Source organism: Osmerus mordax, chromosome 5, assembly GCF_038355195.1.
Source record: "Osmerus mordax isolate fOsmMor3 chromosome 5, fOsmMor3.pri, whole genome shotgun sequence".
Taxonomy (NCBI): Eukaryota; Metazoa; Chordata; class Actinopteri; order Osmeriformes; family Osmeridae; genus Osmerus; species Osmerus mordax.
This window is the reverse complement of record NC_090054.1, coordinates 16,694,586-16,714,522: the sequence shown is the minus strand read 5'-3', so window position 1 is coordinate 16,714,522 and position 19,937 is coordinate 16,694,586. Positions and strand designations below refer to the sequence as shown.

General features: G+C 40.0%; 1 protein-coding gene across 1 annotated transcript; it reads right to left on the bottom strand.

Annotated features, from left to right (window-relative positions):
- Window positions 1–1,347: 1,347 nt before the first annotated feature.
- si:dkey-192p21.6 (uncharacterized protein LOC565246 homolog) lies at window positions 1,348–18,626 on the bottom strand. The gene is made up of 18 exons (XM_067236498.1): window positions 18,558–18,626; window positions 18,048–18,142; window positions 17,692–17,813; window positions 16,543–16,661; window positions 14,425–14,494; window positions 14,222–14,288; window positions 13,237–13,319; window positions 10,777–10,853; window positions 10,133–10,163; window positions 9,781–9,941; window positions 8,171–8,283; window positions 7,941–8,062; window positions 7,193–7,316; window positions 6,997–7,083; window positions 6,110–6,187; window positions 3,044–3,114; window positions 1,818–1,930; window positions 1,348–1,668 (listed from the first exon to the last, which is right to left on the bottom strand). Exons 1-18 carry the CDS (start codon window positions 18,610–18,612, stop codon window positions 1,487–1,489), a joined length of 1,770 nt encoding a protein of 589 aa, XP_067092599.1. The 5' UTR covers window positions 18,613–18,626; the 3' UTR covers window positions 1,348–1,486.
- Between the last annotated feature and the right edge of the window lie 1,311 nt (window positions 18,627–19,937).

Sequence of the window (19,937 nt, the reverse complement as noted above, 5' to 3'; positions counted from 1 at the left end):
CTCAGGTGCACATTGTAATATGTAATAGAGCCAGGTGAAACATGGAGCAAATACTGTACAATACAGAACCCTACGTGTTTGGTCACACACCTATAACAGTGGTGACCAATTAACCGCTTAAATTAAAGGTTTGCAATGTCATTACACAAATACAAGATAAGCAACTGTATAATGCTACTAAAAGATACACATTGCTATTTATTTTCTGTTAAGATTTTGTTGATTTTTTAAAGAAATTAAACACTTGGATGTCTTAGTCATTGCATTACCAGGAAAGTGAGAACACTACACAAAGGGAAATGGAATGTACATGTGATATAAAATATGAATGTGATATGACTCGCCTCCGCTAGAAACTATTAACACAGCTGAAGTTACCATATGTCAGACTATAGGTATCCTGAGACATCTGGTCGATGGAAATCAATGCGAACAAGGAAATGTGGTAACGCTCTCATGACAAGTGTAACCACAATCTTATCTAATGGTTTGGCTTTTTGTAAAGTGAATGGCATCCAGCTTCTTCTCAGACATGATTATAGAGATAGGGACATTCACAATTTCACTAAAACGTACCAAACCTTCTATGCTACTTAGCATCTATTCTGGTGAGGAGGAACATGTTGAATTCATTGTTCTGTTGAAGTAGTAAACATTTGTAGAATCTTGAGCATTATTTGATAGAACAGGATGTTCCGGAAACTACTTACACTGTGTACCGGCAGTACCACAAGCTTTAGAGTGGAAAAACCATATGTCATAGAGATGCTTCCAAGGTGAGATGATTCAATCAGATGTCTGTCTCTGGTAATGCAATGGAAAGATGGAACAACTGAAAGAAAAGTCAAATAAAAAAACGAAATATACACTATGTGAAGTGGATGTGAGTTTCTGGTAGTATCATTTTGGGAGCAGAGTGTGGTTATCACATGGCAAAGCGGATGCAGTTTCCAAAATTTTACATTAGTATGAGTGCAAAAGGTGCTGGTCATATTTATGACACTGTCCATCTTGACCCCTATTAAAGTGCTGTCACTCGGAGAGCAGATGGTACACTCTCTTTTGAAGAGAGGAGGCGTGGCCATGGCAACAGACACATAATGGCTACTACGGTGTAGCAGAATCCCTCACTCTAATTTGTTAAGTACCACCTCAGTATATTTGATTTAATCACTCTATTCAGTGCCTAACACAACTGACACCAAATAAAACATCAAGGGGTGTCCATGGACGACAGTAAATCAGACATCTGCTTGAATCACGTCTACCCTTTTCAGTAATGGAGCTGTGGAATGCTAGATATGATAGTGTCACTTGTGTAAAAGCATTCACTCACACGCAATAGTCCACTGTGTTTTTTTGACAAATTTTATAAATGTTCACTATACAACACTAACAACAAAGAGCATACATCTCTTGAGGTCTGACATAGATGGCAGATAACAAGACCAAACAAGGCATGTACAGAGTGGAGTCAGTCAAGCAATCAGATTTTGAGGAAGAATCTCTTCCTGTACAGCAGGTATGCGACAAGGATCCAGAGAGATGTGCCCCACAGGCCCTGGAACAGGCGCTCCCAGTGACTCTGCTGGAAACGCATCTCCCAGCTGAAGGGGAAATAGGAACCCAGGAGGGAGTGGCCCACATACACAAATATGGAGTTCATCCCTGAAGATCACAACGTTAGACAGTAAATCCAGAGAAAATCCATTGACAGTTGAAAGACATTTTGTTTATGGTTTCTTATTCTTGTAATTGCTTCTGTTCTACGTTGGTTTAGTAAGACTGAGGCCCTGAGTCAATGTCAATGTGTTCACCTGGGTATATGAAAGGCTGGCCACCCCACCAACCCTTGATGTCCATTATAAAGTACATGGCTCCCAGCAGGAGGAAGGAGAAACAGCCTGTGCATGTCACAAAGGACAGAGACCTGGGGGCACACAACGTAAAGAACAGTACTCTTATCAACTTCTCTAAACTTGATTGCCAGAGTTTTTGTGATCAGCAGAAAGTGTTGAACGGCATTAGGCAGGCCAGTATAAACTGCACACTGATATTTCCCAGTGCTGCAGGTGCATAACTACAGTAGGGCCGGCCAGTATAAAGCATTAGCTTCCATAGTGGATCCCTGGCACATGCCCCATGAATCCCTGCCAGCGAGTCATGTCCCTGTCTGTTACTAAGTGCAAGAATGTTTGATGTTATATCATCTAATGTAAAATGGCTGCATCCCAGAGGCTCGCGGTGGGCAGCATCTTTTATCTTATCTGAAGTGGGGCCAAAAAAGACTCTTGGCTGGGAGTTAATTACTTTTAGACATGCAGGCAGGGAGTCATACTCAAGAGCTCAATATGCCCATGATGAACTGCCCATAAAGCCAGTGCAGGTAATGTGGAAGGATGAGCACGGCTATGCTGAAGCCCCTGTGGGACATCAGAGAAGTTGCTTACATATCATCGAAGAAATTGTATTATGCCTGACATAGCATTAAAGTGATTCATGTAATGTACAGGGAGATTATGGAAGAAATACAACAGCTATAAAATCGGTGCCTCCATAATCATACTGTATTTCATACCAAATCACTATAAAACATTGATTGAATATTTGTGCAGGATTATGACACTATGTTATCATTATGAAGCAACCATTAAGGCATTAACTCAATAGGTATACAGTGTACTCTGTTTAGTCTAAATGTGAATGAACTGTACATAAGCATGCTGCCGTTTTGATTCCCAGAACTCCACTCCGTCTCCACCAGCAGGGAGAGGTTCTCCTGTTGTGATGGGTGGTGGGGTAGGGAGAATAAAATATCCCTATTCCCTCTATTCACCTGGCTGTGAGGAAGAGTGACCCTGTTGGAGAATGTATCACCCTTCTGCATCACACCCCCGACAGCCGGGGTGATTATTTACAGTCGTATCTGTCGTTAGAGGTAAGTAAACGCGTGTTTTAGCAGACCATGATTTGTGTCTGCTGGAAACTCATCCTTTCTTTTGTGAGGAAAGTGGCTGGATTTAGAGGGTCAGGAAGCACTTACCAAAGGTTTTTATTGACAGGTATAAATCCTTCGTCTCGCGTGCACTTAGTAAGGATGGCTGTAGAGATTCCCTGAGGGTGGAAATGAAACAGATTTCAAATCAATGCAGGGCGATAAAGCAAGCAGTATTGGGCTGCAAAAAAACATGGGCCAACAGAATCAAGCAAGTCAGGAAGATAAACCGATTATCGGAGACTCTGATCAAAAAGGTCCCTCAAGTCTCAGCTACACAAACAAACAAACTGCAAACCCATCAGTTTTACAGTAAACTTTAAATTCAAGATTTGGGTTTCTATTCACAGTATATAGATTCCTGATGCTTGCATGCTCCAAGTAGAGTTGGAAATATTTATGGCCAAATTTACATACATCTGTTCAATCACTTAACAAAATGTACAGTTTGCATGGGCTTCAGTATAATGGTCAATTACAATCTTTATAACAGTACATCATTCTTTTTGAATGGCTTTGTTTTTTTAGAGAAAGTCTTCTGTGTTCCTGTCATAAGCACCATGCAATAGATCAGAACCCAAACACCATGCTTGTTAGGTGGATATCCATCATTTGTATAGATGACAGAATCGATGATGTGGAAATAGCCTGGCTGTGGCTAGATTGAGTCTCCAGGCTATGCAGGCAGGATGTGGGACGGGGCTGGTATGTGGGGCAATCGCTCAATTTCAATCTCTCACTCCCAGGCCCTGATCGTTGGGCTTTAATTAACTCTGGCTGCTGTTTATTAGGAGAAGGACGCATGGCAGCCCCAGAATATCAAAGCACCAGCAGCCATGGCAGCCATGCCACAACAACACCACTGCCACAGTGCAGATGGTCTGGTCTTTTTTAGTCAACTGTGTCTGTCTGTTTGTCTTACTTTCTTTCTGTTTGTCTGTCTGTAGCCAAGTGCTGTGGTTGTCTGGCTGAAGCTATTAGCTCCTTGGCTTACTAAGGGTAACCGCTAATGTCAAGAGCACATTTCGAATACAAGAGGCTGCTTGAACGCAGCTCCAAACCTCCCCTTGAAGGCTGAATCTTATTAGAGAAGTCAATATCAAGTGCTGGTCAATCACTTTTAAAATTTCACTAAACTTGTTCAGGAAAACACTTAACTCTGGTTCCATTATTTGACTGTAAATAGGCTGAACTGGAGATCTATTGTATCAGAAAAAGTCAACAAACAACAAAGTCTTTCCACATAAAAACTGAACAATAGAATATTGGTTCCAGAGAGACTCCTGACAAAACGATTGCAAAAAGAAGTAAACCCTGAGCTTATTTGACGTGGCACAAGGAAACATCTGAACAGATCTCATACACTTCAGAAACTACATGAATTTGCAGTTTTTTGAATCACAATTTGTTTTAACAATTGATGCATTGATCTCTCATCTATTGTCTTTTGATTGCAACTATTTAGTTGAGAACACCTCTAACATATGGTAGGCTACAGTCCAGTACGGCAGGATTGAAGTCATCTCTGCAGTGCAGACTGGGGATGACATGGAAATTCTAGGAGCATATACACTGACTGGTAAAGCCTTATGGTACATAATAATGTACAATAATATATCAAGGTGGTTTCATTCTATGCCTCTGGGAAGACCAAAATGGATCTAATTTATTTCAGTTCCCCGAAGCTTCTCGCACTACAATAATACTCAATAAGATTCAGCATAAGAAACATAATGGAGAGATTTGTCAAAGGCATTGACGCTAATAACATTAGGAGACCCATTCTATGGCCTCTGATGGGGTGATTCCTAAAACATCTGAACACGCTCTCCTTCTATAAAGGTGTCAGCATGCTATTATAATGTAGTGTTTCTATCCAACCTGGTGATCAACATCAATATTACAAAGTAATTCAGTAAATAAATATGCTGTGCAAAAGTAGATCTTCCTTCTGCATCACCACCCTGAGTCTACTGGCCTGCTTGTTTTCTTCCAGCTAACTCCTCTCCATCAGCACGCATAGTCACTGGGAGCAGGACATCCGGATTACTGCCACCAAAACAAACGAATCCTCCATCACAGCCAATGGCTGAGGTCTGCTTCTCACAAAAGATTATGTAATACCAGAAGGTCACATATAGTTTGGCAAACCATATAATCACTATATAGAATTTGTGTTGTTGTGTTGTGATCTTATTACAGTGGATTGCTTCCCTTTTGTTGTCTTCAGATGCAAAGACGGGTCAGCGTCTCACATAACACTTAGCATCTCCCTGTGGGACGGGTGCCTGCCTAAATGAAATAGCAGCCAGCCTGTGCCTCTATTTGTTTTGAGACCACCCAGAATGAATGGTAGTCCAAAACAAATCTACCCTCCATACTTGCTTACATGATTCAGTTCAATCTAAGCTACACAATACCCTTTTTAGATGAATGAACACCAGTGTTCAGGCCCAGAATAAGCTGCAACTAGGAGAGCAGGACATTGGTTTATCTCTTGCATCAAATCATCTGTTTGGTCTACCTCTATTTATTGCGTCTTTGGACAGACTTTAGCCATGAACGGATAGGAGAACATGAGCTCTGCCATGTTAGAGCTCAATGTAACCAATATGCAGGCTTTTTACATTCTAAAACCACACATGAGAGTCACATAAGCAAAAAGAGGCAGAGGCTATCCCCTGGGTCTCTGGATACTTATGTCTGCCCGGAAACACTCATCCATACATGGTGGTGTGGTTGAAACATGCACTGAGATCACATACCTATAGAACAAAGAACGGCTTATCAGGACTTTGTGCAGCTAAGACTCATTGATCAGTTGATGCAAAACAAATGAGTCTACTCTAAACTCTTTTTTACAGTAGAGGTGGCATAAGCTGGCATTTGTGATTAGTTCAAAGGCCAGAAATTCAGAGGGAAGACATTATGATAGAACTGTGCACTAATCCTTGATTTTCTGCTGCACTTAATATGCACTATGTGTACGTTGCTTTGGATATAAGCATCTACGAAATGAACAAATGTAAATACTTGTAAAGACAGAGTTTCAAATATAGGCTACCAGATCCAGCTTCCAGTATCTTCTTTCTAGATACGAAAGATGCTACCTACCAGAATGATGGCCCATATTAGAAATCGGGAAAGGATGTTGACATTCATTTTCTTGTAGAAAAGTAGAATTTTTCCAGCCTGTGGATGAAAATGACATAGATTATCACAAAACAGGATATTTAGGTCACTTAATCATATCTAATACTTTGAACAAGATATCTGATAAACACTACACTAACAATCAGCTTGTTCATTTATCTGTATTGGGTAAGCTAAATAGAGATTGTTAGGGACGTGGATGTGAATACTGCGTCCCTGACAGAGCTCTCATATTTCACCTATTTTGCAGTGCCAGATGTGGTGTGTAAGTCACCCGCGCTCTCTGATTAATTTGGTGATGATGAATATGTCTCAGCTGAGGACATTAGCATGGGCAAACACAGACAAGGGCAGCAGACACCTGGTGTGTCATCTAAGACTCGCTGACGGAAGAGCTCAGCGCTAACCGCCCACCGGGAATTCAGAAATGTGGTTGGTTGTGCATAGCAACTTCCCACCCCAAAAACCGTTTCATGATGCAACAGAGTCACCATCAAAGTTTGTGTGCCATTATAAACAATCTCTCCTGAGAACCCAAAGCGCTGTCCTAACCTTGAGGGGACATGAGGTGTCAATGAAGAAGAACAGCTGAACCTTTCCAGGCAGGAAAATGTCCCTAACCCAACCATTATTGTAGCACTGGCTCAAACTTGGTGTCAGAACACACAGTAAATCCGAATTTGATTATTAAAAGAAAAATTCAAAATGTAACTAGGCATACTGAAAATAATTTAGCCTGTGAGAAGAAATGTAATTTTCCAGTTAGGACAAAATCATGGAAGAGGTAGGCAAGAAATGCATGGATGAAAAAAAAAAAAAAAGATTGACTAAACATAAGCTCAGTTTACTTGCATGCCCAGAAATCCCAGGACTACAGAGTTGATGGTTCCCAGAACCCCCTCTGGATCAAACGGCTCTGTCGTACGATACATTTCCTGACAAACAAAGGACAAAAATGACTACATATTGGCATATAATTCTGCTAATCTAATCCCTTAATGACTTTCTGACTTTCCTTAGTCATTGGAAAGTACTCAACCTTACCCTGCATGTTGGATAACGGTAGATGTTGTGTCCCAGTAACCACTTGTCAATATATCCTGCTGCCCCTCCAGTACAGTTGGGGTAGAGGCCATCATCCCCAATTCCACCAGCACCCAAATAACCTCTTTGGGGAAACAAAGGTTTTAGATAAATTATACTGTCTACTATCACATCCTCCCTATCCCATCATAGGCAAACATAATAAAAAAAGGGAAAATAGGAGAAACAGAAATGCTGGTGTTATTTTCTCTCACCATTAAACCATACTATCATCAACTTCCTTACTATGGCCATGTGGGGTCACGAAAATTAAGAAAAGAGAAAGTAAAAAAAGAGAGAAAATAGAAAGCAGGGTTGAAGAGAGAGAGAGAGAGAAAGAAAGAAAGAAAGAGAGAGTGGAAGATGGATCCTCTGCCTCAGCCCCTCTTATTGCACATGACAGACTCAGATTGGCTAATTATGCCCTGTGAAGCGTCCACCTCAGAGCCATAAATCACAATGGCTCATAACAGCAGCAACACATGGAGCACACAAACGCCATCCCAGCCAATGCATGCAAACACTTTACTGTCTGGCCACATATGAGATCACCACAGCATGTAGAAATAGATTAAATCTTTAGATTCCCCACTGCCATCTTGCCTGGGTGGTAATTTAAATGACAAATCACTAAATGATTGGTTTCTTGGATGTTGTCCAAAAATATTGCATGATAGGAATGCTTGTTATTATGTCAGGTTTGACTCACATGGGGCAGTTGGGAACAGGCAATAGGAAAGTGAAACAGAGCCAGACAGTCTCCAGGAGAAGAATGAAGACCCACTGAGGCCAATACAAGACCACATCCTGGACAGGTTTCCACCAAGGATTCTAGAAGGTGAAAAGATATTTAAAAACCATTCAGTCAATTCCTGCAATGTTTAAATTGGTTCCTAGAACATAATAAGAGATGAGAACATGGTGTGAAAAGGGGCTCACCTTCCTCATTGGGATTTCTCTCTGGCCCCAGAACGTTTCCATAAGGGACAATATAAAGTATGTGAAGCCGAGACGCTGCAGAACTCCAGGAACCCTCAGCCAGGACCAAGACACTGAATAAACACACAAAAGGTCCACACCTTTACGAGAAATATGCATGGCTACAGTACAGCACACATTAAATATATAGTATTTTCAAAACTGTGTGAAACTATTTCAGATGACTTTAGCAAGTTATCATACAGGAAACTGATAGTAACGTCCATTGGAACAGACGTTAGGCCACAAGTATACTGTTCCCTGAGGGAGGATGAAAGTGAACGCTTAGTGCCAATATGGGAGGAAATGGTGTCAGTCTTCGGATATGGAGGTGTGTGTCAGGGAAGTGGAAAGTCAATCAAAGATTCTGTTATCTTCTGGTCGCGACAAATTGTGGAGGATGGGAATGGCCTAGGGTTAAAGGATTGATTGTAATCTGTACATTACTTAATTGAAAACCTCTTTGAGGACAAAGTGCTGTAAAAAACAATATAATCCTAATAATTGATCCTGACAAATCAAATAAGAAGTGGAAATGTCTCTTTTCACAGGAAAGGAAAAAGCTCTTTCAATGACTAATGGCCTATGTTTGTTAAGGCTGCTGGTTAAAGTATAGTATTTAAATGTCTCACAATTCAAGTTCCATAGCAGCTGACTTGTTTAACTATTAGTTTCGCTTTCAACTGACTGATTCCAAAATAGAATTATATAAAATAATATCAGGGATGATGGGACGAATGACCTATTTATGGACTCATGAAGCAAGCTGATATATGGAAACAGATCAACTTAACACAGCTGGATCTAACATTTTTAAATTTGCCATTACCTTGGACAAATCAACATGTTAGGAACCTAATCATTTAGTCTTGTGACACATTTGACATGAGAGAAGTTCAGAATATGGAAAAGTACAATCCTTTATTAGATTAAACACAGGAGGTGCCAATGACGTCCTTGGAGAATCAGGACAAACCAGCAGTTATGGTAAAAGTCATCACCCCATTATGAGAGGTTACACAGCCTCCCCTGTTCAGCTGGTTATATGTAACTCTATCTGCTGTAATTGTCCATTACTGCAGGGGTTGTTTTTGCCCAATCCGCCTCTGTTAAACGTCCCCTGATGTTGTATTTTGCCTTTGCACAGAATAACAATATTTTTGTTAACCTGGTTACGGAGACATCCTCCCAGGAAGGTCCATTAGTATTGGGGCTGGCCAATGTGTGAAGGGCGCCCACCCTGGCTTTTGGTGGACAGTAATAACTCTGGCCTTTTCTGACAGCTTCCCTTATTTAGCCCTGTCACATCCCAGTCAAGTACTGCCGCTGCCCACTATCAGACTTCATTATTAACTGAAGAGCTCTTGTCTCCAAGGCTAAATGCTTGATCAAATGAAATAGTTGATATCAGAAACTCAGAAGATAAAGATATTTAAGACAAGTCATGTGAAACCATCCAAATGAATTCCCTTTTCAAGTCATGAAAATGTTTGGTGGAATATTTGGTGGAAATTTGACATAACCACAGGTTCAGGTAGTACCTACATGGATTTGACATGGTGTGTACTTACATGGTCCGTCCTTTGGAGAGTAGTTTATAAAACAGAAACCGATCATCATGAGGACCACAGTTCTCCAGGTGAGCTTTCGCAGCAGTTGCACACAGGTGACTCCTTTTCTCTGCATGGAGCTAAAGGCCAATACCACCGATGTCCCAATGATGAACACAAACCTGGAAGAAAACATTAGGAAACGTCCAAATAACTGACACAGAGTAGTGTTATTCAATGGCAACTGTGTACTTTTATCCAGGTCGGAAAGGCAACACATTGTTAATGAGTCGTTTTATTAAATAGCATTGAATTGTGTCATGATTGCAGTGCTAATCATTGACCAGAGCTGAAGAAAGAATTGCCAACCCACCATGGCATCAAAATATCTCCCACAGTCAGACCTGGGAGACAGAGTCATGCATTCAGGTCAGACACACGGACGGATAGATGGAAAAACAGACAAAAAGAAACTCATTTTAAACAAATTAACCCCAGCCCTAAATCAGACTGTGTTGTTAATAATTATTTCATTACCGTTAAAAACACAGTTTTTGTATTACAGTTAGATTTTGATTTATAAACGTCCCAACTCTATGACAGTAGCGGTCTTGTAGTAATATCAGAATCCATCAACTATTCTCTAAAATCAATAGTTCTGTGGATGTGATGAAGTGATAAAGCCTATATTGAGTTCATCTTTAAATACCAGCAAAGATGCATTTTGTCTCCATTAAAATGGGCTATCCAACCTCTTTTCCCTCTTGTTAGTTACCAGTACTGTATGGATCAGTGGGAGGTGACGTAGACTTGGCCCAGATAAGGAATTACGTCACATGGGTCTGGTTATATGAGCATGTGTTTGTTTACCATTGTTAATGCAGGCAGGAGAATCACAACGTGACTTCATAAATGCTGCCATAGAAAACATTAGATGGCTTTGAACTACAGTGTTTTCTACTGGTCACTGCAAGCGTTGTCCTTACAAGTGGGAGTAGCATCAGTCTTATACTTTACCATTCCATGGTGCATGTTCAAAGAACCAGTAGCCTCCACCTCCATAGTTGACAAACACCATGGCTGTCAGGGAAAATCTATAAAACATAACAAAACACTGCTCTTTAAATACATTATTATCATTATAGTCTTCATGTTAAATTCTAATTGAAGAAATGTAATTAGCATTAGATTGGTTACATAATTGTTTGTAGATATTGATTGGTGAAGCCATGAAATACTGAACAAAATGTGCTACATTGCATCTATTCAATCCAATGCCATTAATACGGACATAACTTGTGACTCAGAGATCAAGAGATCAGGACAAAAGTATATGTTCAGTCACATTGCAAACACAAGGTACTGCCATCTAAGCATTATGAATCACTCAGGAAATGAACACTTGTCCTCTGGATCTCCTCATGCAGGAGTGCTGACTAAACACTTGGGTTCTAATTTATGATACACTTATTTCTTAGTGCAAGCTGAAGCCACTGAAACATAGCATACATGATGGAGTACTAAACTGAATCAGCTGCTTGTTGAAAGGTTGTTTGTATCACACAACAGAAAATGGTTGCATGACACTGCACAAACTGATTGTGCCTGCAGGTAATAGGTATAGTGCAGAGCTGTACTGTGCCGCACTGAAAGCTCCTCCTTTTTCATCAGCCATAAAATGATAATTTTTCGTTCATGGGTAGTTCGGTCTGAGAAGTAAAACATCGGGTAGTCTTTAACAACCTTAGGGAAATTACAACAACATCCTAGAGAATTAGTGGTCTGATAAGGTGCACTGTATCTTCTTCAGGCCTGCCTTGTTTTTCTGGCCGGATTCAATTAGGAGGTACACCAAGCCATTACTGCTCCTTTTATCCCCAACCTGCTGATACAAGACTTTAATCAGACGCTATCATCTCCGAAGGCCTATTAAAGAAGAGCGAGCCAATGTGCATACCCCCCAAGCACACACACAGACCCAAACCTGAAGACACACAAGTGTGTATCTTCATTCAGATGGTAGCAAATACACCCATTAGTCACTACAGTGACAACAATAAAGTTCTTCAGATTCTCTGTAGTACTGCTATATAGCACCTTACTTAGGTTTTTTTTGTTTGTTTGTTGCCAAAACATCTATGTTGACTGGTCAGAATGACTGAAAACAGAATGACTGGTCTAGATAATTATCAAGATTCTAGGCCTGACAAAATATGTGAATTTACTCAACCACCTAGTGTTACATGCACACCTGACACGTTCCTGTTAAACTATAATTGCTGTTGCTTCTTGTATACATAACAACTTTTTCAGAATATGTAATCTTCAATAGAACTGCAACTGTTGGCAGGCTTTTAGCTGTGCCACAAGATTCAAATCCAGATCCTTTTAGAAAAATTAAAATGCAAACAAAGTCTACTATTCTCCATAGATCATGTCCAGGGACTCTGAGGAATGGGCTGAAAAGCCTTTCAGCTCAGAAGAAAACCCTCTGGCCTCTGAAATGTGCCACCACTCATGCCAGATGACTGATGCTTCTTTCTTCCGTAGAAAGTTGTTACTTATTGGGATATGGATCGTAACTCACTCGGTTGAGGTGCCGGCAATGTTAATCTTGAGACTGATTCACACTTTGATTAAGCATGTTGAAAGGTATTAGACTTCTGGGACAGGAACCACTATAGAACATTAATTAATATTTGTAATCCCAGAGGAATACTATCTGCAGTAAGGTTTGACAAGAATCTCAGGTGTTTTACCTTGAGAAGTTTATCATGCTGTAGAGTCCATCCAAAGACCAACCCTAACCCTCACTGTAAAGTGATACAAATCTATACAAACCAAATTAAGAAGGCCTGGGGCTTGGATTTAAAGTTATTACTTCTGCAGATATATATTCAACTTAAAATAAAAATGTCAAATCATGTCTACACCTTTGTGTATAATGAAGATTACAGATATGAGGATGTTTGTTTTGCCAATGTCTCTCTAATAATAAAACCCAGCTTCAAAACTTCTCTCAATTCAGTTAGAATCTAGATCCATAGCTAAACGAATGTGTGCTGATATGTTGAAGGTATTATTATATCAATTATTTGGCAAGGGTAGGTCAAAGCCACACCAGCTTCCTGTTTCCAGAAAGGCGTGCTTTTTGTCTGCCCCGAGGCCACAATTAAGGCCAGCAGGGACCCCAGATTAAATCACATCACTCCTGTCCAACAGAAATACGCTGTTCCAAACCATAGACAGAAAAGATATTAGAAATCATGCCCAAAGCTACTGCCTGGATGACAAAGGCTCAAGTGAGCATGTGACCAGACAGTGACCCTTATAATCAGGCATTATACAATACATACTGGGGCCTGTACATCTTCAGCATGCCTATGATTAGCCTAAAATCAATCAGCATGTAAACAAACCAAATGTGGTGATCGACTGATAAACAGTACTGTTCATAATATACAGTACGGTACATACCCTCGGAAAGTGTCCAGTGAGCGCAGACGTTTCTGTTTGGGTCTGGCAGCCTCTGCCTCAGCCCCACCATTCTGTGTTTCAGCCTGAACAAAAAGATTTCAGCCAATGCTTTAAACATTTCAACCATTTTTCACGTGACACATATGATCTGCCTTCAATAACGCTCTATAACCCTCTGTAGTAACAAAAACATGTCTTGAAATGCTGTGACATGTTAATAACTATTTGAGAGCCCTATGTGAGTGCCTGAGTGAGTATCTTTACATTTCCTCTTCCTGTGATGAGGGCTGGCCCCTCCTCCTCACTGTTTTCTGAGGGTGGGATGTGGATGACTCTGGCCTACTGCCCTCTCAGTTATATTACCCTGGCTCCCTGGCCTCCCTGGCCCCCACACAGTCTGAGGAGCCAGAGCAGGAAGACACCAGTACTAATTCCCTGTGATGGATCTGACTGCCATTAAGCCGGCATATGGAAGACAGAGATCTCTTCCTCTGGAAGATGAGAGGAGCTATTCATGCTCACCAAAAATACACAGCAGCCTATGTCGTTAAGCTAGACAAGAGGACAGATACAATGCTTGATCTATCACCCCAGTGTATGTCTGCTAGCTGTACCACTGGATCTGATAACATTTATATCAATCATTCTATTACCCTCTCTCAAATAGCTTGATGACTGGAGCTCTAAAGTAATTTCAGATGCCTCTCGACCTTTGCACAATAACTCACTGAAAACGATTCAAACAAAACAATGTATTTGGAAGATCTATGTAACCTTCCATTTTGATTGAAAAGGACAAAAGGATATTTTTATATAGTAATCAATTATAGAAATAAGGCTAGTAAGTGCTAATTAGAGTTAGAGTCAGGGCATCCTACTTTGACTTAGGACCTAGAAAAGTAAGCTAGTGATTGTTGGTATTGATCTATTGTCCTTAAATGAGTAACTCTCTCTTAACCAAAGAAACACTTTACTATATACTTACACAATCCACTGAGTTTTGTGGACCTTTCAAGCACATACGCTCGATCAACTTTGTCGTACAGCGTCTCCTGTAAAGGAAAAAGAGTATAGCTCTACTTGTCTGAGCATTCCAGTTAAAATACCTTGACATTGCTTCAGCATCAATGTGCCACCATAGACATTATGCTAAACATATGCTAATAAATGAATAAATAGTCATATTACCTGTAGCAGTAGGGTACAGTCACACAGGAGAGAGAGAGGAGGGCTAGGAAAAGAGCTGATACCACAAGAGCTGCACAGCACATGAAGAGGAACAGTTGTCACATTATTGTCTTTAGAAGTTACATTTGTTCACGGAATAGAGCAGAATACCAAAGCCACGTTGTAAAGTTGACAATGAGTCAATTAGGAAGAAGATGCCTGTGCCAGGCATCTTCTACCTCTATCAAAAGGTCACCTGACTTAGGATAAGAGTACTGACTACCACTTCCAGACCCTTAAACGATATCCTTCCCACCGCCTGTCTCCATGCTCCCCTGTGGCTCTCTGTCACCCAGCCTCTGTCACGGGGGGATCCCTCAGGGGACAGACAGAACCCTAATAGAAAACGCTAGACCAATCCATCACAGAGAAGTCAATCGAGGTAATCTAAGCCTCAAGTTATAAAAAAGGGACATTCTTTAAGGCTACTCTGCAATACGACAGGAAAACAAAGATGGAGTGCATGTGAAGAACTGCCTGAAGGAATCAATGATGTAATATGCTCCAGGGGTTTAGGTTTGTATGTCTGGGGATGTATGACACGGTGGAGCCAGACTAGCCATATAACCTCTTTCAAAAGCAGTTCAAAGAGCCAAAATAAACCACGTTTATGACTTGTTTTGTCTTATGAGTGTTTTCTAAATATACACCATAGGATATGTTTTATTGAGACATGAATATAATCCAATCACATCCACAATGCTGAAAAATGATGATAATGCAACTATAAAATAAAGGTTAAAATGGTATAATCAACCAATATAACAGGAGCCACCTACATGTACACTCGCATAAAAGCAGAGGAAACAGGAAACAAGGTGCTCTCTGTTTGTCTTGTGTGGAAAAACAAACAAAAATCATTCATTTTAACCTTGGTTGAAAGCACACTATGACATCTACTCTGAACAAAGACATTTAATCACCTTTGAAAAGTCTAACCCTCTATGCTCACCACTCATAACAACTCATAAACCTCTCAGAACATGGAGGCTGGATGTGTGTACAGTACAGTTTCTCTGGCATACACACAATTCCTGACAGAAATGTGGTATGAAAGACAGACATTCTAGAACAATTGGTTTAACAAAATCGCGTTATACCCTAATGAAACTATCACATATCTACTGTATTGCATTTCTAATTCATACATTATGGTTTTTCAGTTAAATGTATATTCAATTGTGGTCACTAGCATCTTGAATTATCTCTGTAAGAATTGTGGTTCACTCAGGTGATTTGTGGCCTGTGGTTTAATTCATCATTCAGTCCTAACAATGTTAAAGACAGGCTTGAAAGTCGAAAAACATACTGGAGCAGGACATTCTGTGTCAAACAATCTCTTCGCAGACTACGGTTAACTTTGAAATAGCATTCTGTATGGCAATTTTAACCTGTTCCTGGTGCCTTTAGCTGCTTCTGATGACCAGACCATTAGTTACAGCTGTGAAAGCCCTATGAGCCTAAGTATAATCACCGGACACTGAAGCTAATGGAAGCTCATCATACAGTGGGGGTGCGGTCCTTCTGACTGTATATCTGCTAGATAATGGCTACTTGGCCTTAAAAGTCTGATATACAACATAATCTGCAATATTGGTAAGTTGAGTGTACATTATGGAAAAAGACGCTTTCAAAATCCCATTACAAACTAATCCCTCCACGCTCCCTAATGTATTACCCACAATCCCCTTTGTTTTGGAGCAGTCTCCAAAACAAACTGAAAAGATTTTCTTTTATCCGTTTTCAAGAAAGGCTGTCTTATCTAATCGATACGCATCTTGTCCCGTGAGATGAGAGAGAATTACCTCTCAATAGAAGTGTACAACACAGCTGATGTCTCCTCTTGCTGATTCAATTAGGAGCTGTGAGGATCAAAGTCTTAGGCTTAGGATTACTCTCAAGATTTAGAAGTACATTAGTACTTACTTTCCTTTCTTAATTATTGGCATCGGCCATCTCTATGAAGTTCATGTTCATTATTTACATATGTAAATATTAGGTATTAGGGTGGAATACAAGTTGTATAAATAATAAACAAAAAATAATGAATGAAGATGTATCTTGCACTTGTGTACTTACGCAAGTAGGCATTTTGTGGACTTGTATCTACAGTGTGTGAGCAGGTTGTGTTACTGGAGGAATCGGACTGTTGGACCCAGACAGAGTAATGGCCTGCCTCTTCATACAGCTGACTCCACCTGGATCATCAAAAAGGCATCCAGTAGACATGGGTATAATGACAACAGAACAGTTATTTGTCATTAATCATGATAGTGGTAAGCTGTTGTATAGATCCACATGAAAAAATGTTTTATTGAATATTATTGCAAACTGTGTTGTCTCAAACATTCATCTGATCTTTTACCCTTTGTAGGTATCTTCCTCTACACACAATCTATTCCATTATCTACCAAAAAACAACTAAAAGGATCTTGAGGGCCACCTAGTGTTACAGACCATAACTGCAGGTCTCATCTTCAGGATCACCATCTCTGGTTTCAGATCCCAAAAATGTGCATTACAAGCTGTTATTGATTTGAGGGGGGATGACATACTGGCTATCACTTGGAGTGTTTTTTTTAAGGGCAAAAGGAAATCAATAGTGGCTGAGTCTGGTTAGGGACCACTGCATTGATCTAGGAAGCCCAAGACTAGATCTCAGCTGACGTGGAGGAAAAAACACCAATATCTTGTAGTGTGTAACCAGATCCCTCGGAGCATGTTTAAGGGTGACCCCCAAATGTAAAGCTTTGCCCTGTCGTCTCATAAAAAGTGATTGTTTATAAGTGTGTTTCCTGTTTCCTTTTGTTGGACATCCCCTTGGACATTTCAACAAGATGTTACTCAGAAATCTCAATGACTCTTTTCATCATTATTGGAGTGTCAGCTGCTATTAACCCCCAAAAGGCCTCTGATCAATACCCAGTGAGGTAGATTCAACAAAGACATAACTCAGTTCCATAAAACAGGTTAGAATCACCTTCCAACCCCAGTAAATAATCTCATGGATCGCTGATGCAATTATTGAATGCAAGAGTAGTATTTCCTGCTCTATGTCGAGAACTCAAATGGTTAAAGACCAGCAACTAATTTACAATAATAGAGAAACAGAATTAATAACAGGCATGGTATACCAGTATATGCAATTACCACCATTCAATCAACATGGTGTCACATAATTTATTATAATATTTACATTATATCTGTTCAGCATTGAATCAAGTTTACCTGCAGAGAGGTGTGTTTGTTTCTTGGGATTCTACCTGCAGAGTCAGGACAAAGTGGGTACTAACCACAACAGATGTATTTTGGTAGCCACTTTTCAACGTGACCAGGGGCTGGTTGAGACACTACGTGGGACGATACACAATGAATTAAGAGCAATACACAAACTCACATTAAACACATACACATAATATTGATCTCTCTCTCTCTCTCTCTCACACACACACACACACACACACACACACACACACACACACACACACACACACACACACACACACACACACACACACACACACACACACACGCACGCACACACACGCACGCACGCACACACACATATGCAGAACTCTTGATACCTTGTAGCAGTAATCAGAAGTGTAGAAGACATCCACTCCTTCTGGTAACATGTTATGAACAGTAACCAAAGCCTGATCCATTTTCAAAAACGGTCCTAAATGCAATGAAATTTCATAACATTGCTATGGAGTTAGCAAGATTAAAAAAAACTTCATCTATCCATAAAGGTAACATAACCAAAGACAGTAATTAGTGTGTCTATTCACAAACATTTTACACTGAGAAATTACTCTGTCATAAAACATGTGTCACATACAAGTTTTCTAGATAGTTTTACTACATGTATATCTAAAAACACTCAATGATAATTAGCTGGCATTTTGAGAAAAGTTCTGACAAATGGATGTAGCTTTGTACAGGATCCTATATAAAATAACTCATTTTATAAGACCAATACAATCTAAGACAAATTAATCTCTGAAACAACAGATTTACCCGGTGATGGGCAATATGTTCTGTCATGAATTCCTTAAAAGTCTGATGCTGCATTGCCCTTTAGAAACACTCACCAACATGTGATAGTATTTCTTCGTGCAGTCCGGTAATACATGTAAGAAACAACATACAGATCAGGGTCTGTCTCAATATTCTTTTGGGCTCCATTTCCAACTAAAACTATTATACTGCACTCATCTTTATGACACCAACCAATATAAACAAGTGTTCTGTTCAAAGGGCAACATGTATACGCATTGAGTTCCGGGGGTTATTCCAGAAAGCGTGACAAACTGTGAACCTAACCCTGAACTCTGAGATGATTTACCCTAAAATGGGAAACCCCAACTTTTCGGTTCCAGTAAAGGTGATTTAAATCAACTCCGGGTACTTCCACTCAGAGTTAAGCGCGGGCATGAAGCCAACATCATTGGAGCTCCGATACTAGGATCCACCATGGCACCCGGCGACAAAAAACGGTGTAGATCCCCACACTTCAGATAGAAGTGTTAATACGTGTTTATGGTGAATCTGAGCACATATTCCTCAATAAAGTAACACGGCTGTAGCAGCGTATGAGACAATTGGCATCAGAGACAATTGCTGGACGAGTCAATGCATACATTTGAATGCAGTAGCCAGTCCATACATTGAACATTTAACCACACTGTCCGTTAATATTACTGGTGAAGTAATTGTGGAATTAACATGTTAAGTGCTATATTAAATATAAAAACATACTACGAACAGGTAATGCATATTTTGCTTAGGCCTATAAGCTTGTGATTGTAGCCTACGCCTTTCATCACAGGATGATGATGATTATGATGATGAAGAGACGTTGACTACTGCCGCAGAGATGGATGCAGAGAGGCATACATGTATGGTAGCTACTAGTAGTTCTCTCCCCGTGTACTTTTATTTACAGGCTTGTGTGGAATTGTCAGTTACACTGAAATGATGAGAATAATTAATAGAAAACGATTTGCACATTCTGATCCTGTTGAACAAACGATGGATGTTGTACACAGTGAGATGTTCATTTAATGGCAGGTGAATTCTGCATGAGGAACTGTGGAATTTAATGTAATCTCATGTATTCCCAGTTACCAGTAAATGAGTTGTACAAAGTTGTACTTGGGGCAGAAGAATAAAGGCTGATCTTGTAAGGCTGTGTCAACCTGCCCCCACCTCTCATATGCTAAAATCTGGAGTTACTAGATGGAGTCTCAACTTTATGGCTCTCATATCTCATTGTGTAACTTACTGCATTTTGTATCATATTTACCTTCTAATTAATTTCATTCATTTGCAATGTTATTAAATGTTTATTTAATTTAAACTTACTTTGACCATTCTTGCTCTGATTTAACCTATAGAGTCAAATAACTGTAATTCCATTAGTATTGGCATTATTTGGTTAATGTTAATATACTGTTCAGTTTCCCATTCAA